At 41.7% G+C, this 9,616-nt stretch overlaps 1 protein-coding gene across 3 annotated transcripts in view; it reads left to right on the top strand.

The window, feature by feature from the left end:
• The first annotated feature begins 515 nt into the window (after positions 1-515).
• Positions 516-9,616, top strand: part of BckdhA (Branched chain keto acid dehydrogenase E1 subunit alpha) — a 45,685-nt gene continuing 36,584 nt past the window's right edge. For 2 of the 3 annotated variants that reach the window (XM_022852982.2, XM_022852981.2), the window contains exon 1: positions 517-923. In XM_022852982.2, the coding sequence (XP_022708717.1) occupies positions 816-923 (108 nt within the window). In that variant the 5' untranslated portion in view covers positions 517-815. Of the gene's footprint in view, positions 924-9,616 lie in introns of all 3 variants that reach the window. The other variant, XM_086973099.1, reaches the window with a different exon arrangement.

The raw sequence follows: 9,616 nt of genomic DNA, 5'->3' as shown, positions 1-9,616 counted from the left end.
TAGATAGCGGGTAAAGGGCTTCATTGTAAGGTGGATTTTGGACGATTGCCGACATATACATATATTGACTGATTTATAGATATCGTAAAAGGGTAAGTCCCGACATATAACTTACATTCCGTTGCCCTTCATAAAAATAAAATACTAATCCTGAAGAGATAAAGGTTATCTTATTTACGGTGGCCTTATTCCTATGAGCTGTGTTGTTACACGTTTAGACTAAGAACTTTACGGCTTTTACCAAAGAAACTGGACTATATTTATCAGATTCATAAAATAGTCATCTGAAGCAGTGTTCTAATAAGGCAGTACCGTATGTAAAGGTTGAAAGATCCACATTTCTTCATCTACAAAATTGACCAAATCAGCTATTTCTTAAATGTGGCGGAAATCAATCTGATTCGCGCATAACCACGCTACTAATTAGCCTCAATCAATAACGGAATCTTTACGTCTGCTACGACGCAGGCGCGGGCGAGCTGTTCCGTATTGTCGTCTGCTAAGCTGTTCCTGGCCCGTCACTCCAGCTGACTCTAATCAATCGCTGGTGACACTGGATACTGTCTTTTTTGACCGTTGTATTTTTGCGTAAAAATACACAGTTGCGCGGTCTGTTATGTCAGTCACTTTGTCCATCTAACTTTGGCCCCGTACTGGACACAGGCAACTATTCCGTGTATCCTATATAATAGCTTCGTCTTACGTTTCGACTTCATTGCTTCGACCTCTGTGAATTGTGGTAGTGATATCGTGTTGGTAGCGTGAACCTCACATAGAGTTTCTCGTAATTTCGTAGCAAAAGATTGGCATTGAAAATGAGTCGTCTTATAAACTCTGCGCTGTTCAGATGCGGCTCGAAATTGATTCAAAAAGCTATTAGAGATAACTGGAAAGTTACAACGACCGGCGGTTTATATACAACTGTAAGTTTATACACGTCAACCGAACTTAGAGATATCTAAAGGTGTTTAAGCACGAATTTGACCGGGCACTGAATTATGTGTAGTGAATTGTAGAATCCTTAGTACGAAGCGCTATAGGTATGACTTATGAGCTCCTGGAACAGAATACTATACTAAGCTAATACTAATATACTAAGCTACGCATGATGAATTACATATCACGAACAGGAGAAGCTTATAGAAACAGACGAAACTGGGCGCGCAGTCTCAGCTGTCGTTGATGTGAAGTGACCATCAGCTGACAGTTGAATCAGCCCCGTTTAAATTGCGACGGATTAGCATTAGGTAAAATGAGTAAATATTTTGGATCATTTTTTGTGACTTTTGTTGTCCTTTCAAGACGATATAAGCGAATAAGAATATCTGGTAAAAGGTTACTGTAACTAAACAAATTTAACGGGCTATCAAGCATTTATCTGCTGTCTGAAAAATAGCAATGTCTTAATTTTACTAATGACATTTTTATGAAGAAAGCGTGTTCACTGAACAAATGCGTCCTGTGGGATTTACTGAGCTTACATAAATTCATTACCCCAGTTGCAGGCGTATTTAAATTGCATTAGATTTCGATGGTTTTTAGCCTCATTTTGTAGTTGTTTTCTACGTATCCAGTCGTGTCACATACGTTACACTCGTTAGAGACGGCGTCATTTAGGGGGTATCTTCTTGATATTGATATTGAGGAGTGAAAAACGTATTTTTATCAAGGTTAATAGGTACTTGTATGGTTACCGTTGGTTTGGTACCCATAGAAGGCAGGTCGTTGATGCTGTACTTCAAAACAGTGGACTTGTTTACATTACACATTACACATAAGATGAATAATTGGTGGCGGCAAGAAAAATGTTACGTTCAGCACGATAACTTAGATAAATAAAGGAACCCAGTCAGCAATGTTAGCACATTCATGTTGATCTCTTAACAAAGCTCATCCCCTATTGAGATGTCCTGGAAAAAGTATTTCTCTAATAGCAAAATGATTCGCGCAGCTAAAGCTATCGGCCGCCTAGTGAAAGTTATCTAAGCGGAAAGCCCAAGAGATTATAGTAACTGGTATTACGGACGAGTCGTGTGGCTGGCAAGCCACCAACGTGCACATTAGTGTGAATAATCAGATATGGTATCATGTAAATGAGCAGACGCTTTTCCCAATTACGCTACATTAGATAATTTACAAGATGGCCGTTATTAATAGCGTCCTCGCAGCCATTGGATCGCACAGGGTCGCCTAATGTATTGTGTCATAGAATTTCCCTTCGATTCCCAAATGGGTAGGTACTATGGAATTCATGAACCATTAACGCCTCGTCCACCACCATGCCCCTATACCAGATCCTAGCTTCTAGTGTGACTGTAACTATTACCTTTCTCTATTTTTTCTTACGTCCCCATCTCTCGAAGAAGCGATTTAGTAATCGTTACATGGTCGGAGTCCGTTGTTCGAGATGCATTGTCATATTGTTGGGTTTATATGTGAATTATTTATTTTGTATTCGTACGCGTGTGCTTCGTAGTGCTATGAGAAACTTCGATTCATCTATAATCGAAGCTATACATTACAGAGTCATATATTTGAAAAAATATTGGCCGTCTTTAGGCCTAAAGTGCAGCAAATAATATTTACATTTGCACATAGTAAAACACTAAATACACTCTATTTTTATTGGCGACTCGCCTAAAATCACCGAAATTGCTTAAATTTTTCCAGAGATCTGATCATCTGACCATTGAAAAATGTTTGTAATTTCTGACCTAAAGATTGTGACAAGTGATCATTGTGTCTTCCCATTGAAACAAATCGAACACCATTAAGGGAGTTTTGCAGAGAACAGAACATAGCTTGATAGTGAAAGATCTGGGCTATGGGGCGGGTGAATGAAAATTTTCCATCAAGGTTCGCCCATTTTAAGGGTATTTGAAGATGTATGTGGTCTGGCATTGATATGAGTGAAAAGGACTTCTGTTCTGGTTACTAGTTCCGGTCGATTGACACCAGAGGTCCAAGTCAATTACTTTAGCAAGTGACAGCACCACATAATGCACAGTTTGTTTCCAATCCCAGCACACAAATAACATCACCTACATCACTGCCAGTCTGCAGACGTTTATATGATGTGATCCCACATCACGACTATCTACGTGTCTGACTTGCTCAGTTTTCACAGTAATTTCATTAATCGATCGACCGCTACGAGGATCATCTGTCACGTTGATATTTTCGGAAAAACAGCGACAGGACCGGCCTTTTCCGCCTATAACATACCTTAGACTAAACAGGACACGTTTTGTCACGAGCATTTGTACCTTCATTGTGATAATCAGATTGTTGGAGAAATTTCATTTGTCTTTGGGCCGCTTTATCCCAGGTCTGATTGGAGGCAGTTTCGGCGCACCTACTGCTGTTACGTTTCAGCTTTGACACGAACCTATTATGACACGTAAGACAACCGATTATATTTCGGGTATATCCGGCAATATATCGGATCGTTTTAGTCGCACCAACCAAGTCGGTATTAGGCTCCCAAGAGAAGTTGCGCGATTACTGCGACGAATAAAAAGCTGACAAAAAAGTATCAAAATGGGCGCCAGTTGTATGTTCCCATCAAAATGGGAACAGCTGTATACGGGAACACGAGGAAAAGTTCGCTTATGGACGCCATTCGGCAATCGTTTGTACTACTTTGACCTAAAATCATCGTTGAAGACTGTCATTCACAGTCGACCGGCTGATTCTTCTATCGAGCTACGGAGCGCGAGCTATTCCGACTCTGCTACTTCTGACCCCCTACAATGATATGAGTGCCAGTGATGTACGCCCTGTGCGCAGATCTACTTAAGCAGCTAGCTGTTTATATGAAACCTATGATGTATGCAGATGATGTAAAGTATGAGTTATGTTAATACGTGAATTTTGCATTTTTTGTAACGTATGACAAAAAATTGTAGATTTTACACCGTAGTGATAAAACTGTAATAAAATGTTCAGTAGACAGGGGTGCGGTGGCACGTTTTCGAACACGACACCCCGAAATATAAGGATTATATTGACCAGCAACAATTGAGCTCCATAAATTGTACACACAATTTGGGGGGCACCAACATTGAGCGACGTCAGGTATTGCAATGATATGACCGATACGGTAACTCGTGCCTCTAGAAGATCAAACTGCAATTTGGGCTAATTTGTAATTAGCAAATCCGAAACAGGCCTGCATTTTTTTTACCGTTGCCGTAGTGCTATACATTTTGCCGTACGCATTCCTAGTATAGAGCAGTAAACCTGTCATAGCCTAGCCTCATTTAGATATCTGCTCCAATTTCCAAGATGGCTGCAGGAGCAATCAATATACAATTCGAAGTATACTTCAGCCGAAGGCGGTCTAGTGATGTTATTACGTTCCATGAGCGAACACATTGGCGTCTTTCCGTCTTATCAAATAAGGAGTGTTCACTAAATTCATTCTAATTGAGCTCATTTACCTGAAGCATAAGGAGACTGAGGTACCAATTTCATTGGCGCATTTCCTATTTTGTCAGTTATATGGTGGAGCATTATTTAAGAACCTTTCTAGAACTAACGCGTTTGAGATCACAACAGCTTTGCTGGAACGGCTTCCTATTTTAGGGGATAGTTGATCCTAAAATTCTAGAGAGCTGCGCAAACTGAAATTGTCACTCCAGGGAACCGAGTTCAGGCCGGCCAGTTGCAAAAAAAAGAAATGATAGATATTTCCGAATCTAGATCTTTATAGAATTCAATCAAGACGTAAAGAAAGTGTATTTATTCGTTTGTTCTTTTTTCCACACATATATGAATCGTGTGTTATTGATCGGGCGGAAAAAGCTGTACTGACAAAGGCAATATAAAATCAACTTCCTTATATGTTAGGGTTTTTAAGCTTCGAGCAAAAATCTGCTTTATAATTTGTTGTATTTTAAGGCGCCAACGCCATTCGTATAGTTTACGATGCGTTTCCCAATTCAACTTCTCAGCCCCCAAAACTATCTCCGAAACTACCTATGATCATTAACTAAGCGAGCTATTGAGTCAACGAGGCTGTTAACGGTAGCCGTGACTCCCGGAAGGGGACGTTGCATGCCTCAATCCATTAGAGCGTCTTCGGGCTTTCATTCTCTTAGCTGTTACCCCTGTTCGACTTCATCAAGGGACTACGACCGCACTTCAATGTTTCGCGCACTTCAACCGTGCGTTTCGCATGGATACTGATCATCTCGGTTTGAAACTACACACTACACATGTACCATCACATGTGTTGCTGCCGCAAAAGTCCGTGTCTGCCGATCTCTTCGCGAATGCATTTATTCGCGGCTTGGAGACGACATCGAAGCCGGTCATTTTCTAACGATCGCATCAGCCGACGCCCTGTACTCTGAGTGCTGATCACGAGAAGTTGTTAACAATTTGACTACCGTTAACGGCCGACAAGTTGTTGATATTTCGATAGTGAAAGCTAGAGATGTTGCTAGTTAAACCAGCAAATTTCGTCAACAAAGCATAACCACTGTGAACCTTAACAAGCCGGAGCGTCTGGCTACCGGAAAGATTGCAGAGCGCCATTATGAAGTGGAGCTTTCAGCGTCCCGAGGACACCCGGTACCCGTTGGTCGTTGATGGATGCGCGCGCGCAGACCGATGATACACGATTAACGAGACCAGCAAATGTCGAATTGCATGGGCTAAGGGATGACGGCGACGTGAGATTAATAGTTAAAGATAAATGAAAGGTTTAGGCTGCGCCAAAAAGCGTGAGGTTTACAGGTATTGTTTTCTGCACGAAAAGAGTAATTTTATTTTAATAATCGATATTTACTTCGCGTCCCTCTTCATACACATACAATTCCTAGACCTTCGCTACGGACTAAGAAGAAGTGCCTCGAATATTATGTTATAATACGAGAAAGCTAGTATTCATGTTGTTGTTGATGTTTGCTTTTGTGAGTTCTCGATATAATTGTCTCAAGTTCTTAAATATTCGCTCGAAATATTTCAAGTGTATAAACTAATTTCTTCATCTTTGACGCCATTTAAAAGATGCCTCTGGGAAAGTTTCTATGATATCAGCTTTTCAAGCCCTCTAGCCTTGTTTACGAACTCTAGCCTTTTCTACTCGGCAAGGCTCGACAAGGATTAGCAATGAGTTTTGAATAAGTTTACTTAACAAAGCCATTGCTTACGCTGCGTTGAAATATCGTTTACTACAACGTATTCGGCTCACATCCTTAGTCGTCCCTACGAATTAACGTGCCGAGAATATTCTTGATTGAAGAACAGTATCATTATTGCTTTGACAACGCACTTAGATTTATGTGCATAGTGTAAAAAAAGTTACCACTCTTCTGCATTGGCAGACGATAGCGTGTGGGACAATTACATTCGAGTAAGTTGAACTTTTCGTTTACGAGCGTGTGAGGAAAGAGAGCGGCGCTTCGATAGAATCGTGGACCACCCAAAGGGCATCATGGCCGATACCTTGCTCCGTCTCGTGCATGCTCAACATCGTATTCTCCACACGAACCACCAAACACCGAAACAAGCAGACAAGAAAGAACCCCAAATACATACACTTACATACATCATTGTCAGCTGTTCCTTTAGATGAACTACATTGAATTTACACTAATGGCGCCTGCTGACTTTGCAAATAGGTCTTCGACTGCGCTCTATTCTTCGATCGAACTTCATATTGTTTCGGATTTTTTTCTCATATATTGCTTTGTTTCTACTTCTGTTTGCTAAAACAGCTGAAACGCTGTCTGATAAATACGATTCAACATAACATTAAAGTTACCTATTTATTTATACAGGATGTTACGGCCTGGTTCAAACCAGGGAACTGTTTTTTTTCTTTTATCAAAGCTATTTAATAGCGTTTGTGTTTTATCTGTGAATTGGCACAAAATCAATTGGTCAAAGCCAATCAAGATCAATATACTGTGTATAAAACATCCATAGACATGTCGACCTTGCATGCTGTCGCGTTTGTTAGTAAAATAACACGGCCAACGATAGAAGTAAGCGTGCTTACTTCAACCACCGCTTCTGACAATCATCAATAGCATTGAAAGCGCGATCGTTATGTAAAATCATCGATCTTTAACTACAGCCCATTTATACTATAACAACAACAGCAACGAAGTGGCGTCTTAGACGTACGTTACTCTAAACCTCTCCGTACTTCCTATCTGTTCTGTGTACAAGTTAATTTCCGTTGTAGTCACCAACATACTTGAACATACCCTGAAAGCTCATTACAGCGTCGCCGTATCTGCAGAGTCATGTCGCTCGCCCCCTAGCATACGAAGCATACGTCGTTCCTCCTTTCGTTGACCATTTCTCCGTATGGGAGCAAGATTTTGCTAAAGGAACGAAGTCGAAAAATGAAACGGGCGGGATGAAACGACAGGACATTCTTGTCCACCACTCCGCCACCCCTTCGCTGTCCGTACCGAGCCATGCAGCTACTAGCCGAATATAAAAACGAATTCATGTGTATTTGCAGAATAAGAGAGAGAGGGAGAGAGGGAGGGAGGGAGGGAGAGAGGGGAAGGTAGACGAAGTTATGCGAGTAGCACAGTGGCAGCCAGTCGACAATGGGCGGTTTGCAAACTACCGAACACATCATTAAGTTGATGTTCACACTTTGCTTGAGATTCTTCCTGCGACCAGTCTTCCTTTACGGTACCCGTCGGAGCGTACGAACGGCGACGGCGGCGGCGGCGGCGGCGGCGGCGGCGGCTGACTGCTGTTGCGTCTGCTAGTGAACAGCAGCTGCTGCTGATGATGAGGGTCAGCACCAGCGTCTATTACGGGCGAACAAAACGGTGGATAGTGAACATGTACACTGCGCCGTCACTGCCAAGCGACCGGTAGCCGACAGAGCGAAATGCGCCAAAGTCATATGGATCGGGCAGACAAAAAATACTACTTGTTTATCGTATTTATTAGATACGTAAGAAGAGGTTTCGGTTAAAACTAATAGGAAGAGAGAGGGTCAATGGAGAAGTTCTGCTGTCCATCTCTAAGGTAAGGCTAATCCCACTTAATTAACCTAATTAAAATCACTTAGTTAACACTCATGCAATGTCAACTGAGTGAGTGAGTGAGTGAGTGATAAATAATGCCAATACGAGAACCCATCTAAGTCACGTCGATTGATGTAAAAAACGTGATAGATCAACGGCTCGATGAAGATGTACATTCGAAAACAATTTTCAACTCCGGTTTATTTTTCTATATATTTCAAAGGTTTCCTTCAGGTAGATAAGTCGAGCGGTTAGTAAGACAGCAGACTGGATGACCAGGCTGTCGGCTTGTGCGTAATCGAATAATACCGACATTCCGGCAGTATCACGCTTTCTAGCATATTTTTGTATAAAAGGAACAATCTTTAATCTAAGATTGTACGATTGTCTGTATTTCCTCTCCGTGCCGTCCAAGGGTCTTCCGTCAAGAATAATCTATAGGAGTTAATGAGTCGTTCATTTTTCTTGCTTGACGGCTGAGATGTTGACGTAAGGATCCAATTAAATGTACACGCTTGTTTCAATAAAATTTTCGCAGGACAGAAGATTATGGATGCTGTAGACCTTTTGAAAAAGTCTTGAAATGTTAAAGAAAATCAATTCGTGAATTTCCTCGTGTAATCTAGCTTATTTACGTATGTCCACTCTTGAAGTTCGTCCCGTATAAAGCGCACGTTCGTACGAAAAAAAGACGCTGGACAATTATTTAGCAAATAAATTTTGCACATTTTTCCAATCAGTCCATAAGGTCTACCAACTAGAAAAAAATCATGTATTGCTCTACATTACGAAAACTATCTCGTCCTACGTATTTTTTTTTATCTTTGCCGTGTCATTTCTAGTCTATCAGTATTACCGTTAGATTGTGCACACCTATCTAGCAACACCTACAATCCTTGCTTCATTTGAAATTAGCGCGATTTATCTTTGTGTTGCTGTGTACCATTAACTCTGATCATTGTAGTCGCCATGTACTTCCACCATCGTTACTCACTTGTATTACTCCCGTTTTCTTTGAAGAAGCCAGCCGGTCAGCCAGACAAGTATTATCATACGTGCGCGGGCTGCCCCGCCATTGCTCGCTTGTAAATCATGCCGGTTTCAGGTCGCTTTTACCCATTTCTCGATGTAGTTGCTATGTAGTACTTGTATATCCGAAGTTCGCGTGATTACTTTCGCCTTTGTTGTAGAGGCCAACGCGGGGCCTGCTGTTGCTGCACTGCAGTAGTCGGACCGGGTCGAAGGCGATCCGACCCGTACTTGGCGGACAGTTGTCATCGACGTAAGTCCGTCTTTTCATCAGGCAGGACATGGCCAGTCGAGATGTGCCGTCTGCACCGGAAAGACTATGTGACGAGTTTCATCTTCAATTCTAATAGGTGAGCAGGATTGTTGTAGGTCTCCGCAACAAACTGATATCATGTTGGTTTTCCACTGCCGCACTCATCGCCGTCGTGTGGTTATGCTCGTTACTAAAACCGTTGTTGCCTGCGGATAGAGAGAGTTCATTCATTGCCAGTGGTCGTCAAGAACATTGTTCTGTTTTGTTCGTATTCGACAGTCTGGACACGATAGACAACGGGACAAAAGAAAGCGAGCGAAAATGGACG

Source organism: Varroa jacobsoni, unplaced genomic scaffold (genome assembly GCF_002532875.2).
Source record: "Varroa jacobsoni isolate VJ856 unplaced genomic scaffold, vjacob_1.0 contig01263, whole genome shotgun sequence".
NCBI lineage: Eukaryota > Metazoa > Arthropoda > Arachnida > Mesostigmata > Varroidae > Varroa > Varroa jacobsoni.
The sequence above is the reverse complement of the archived record's forward strand: the minus strand, read 5'-3'. Positions and strand labels throughout refer to the sequence as shown.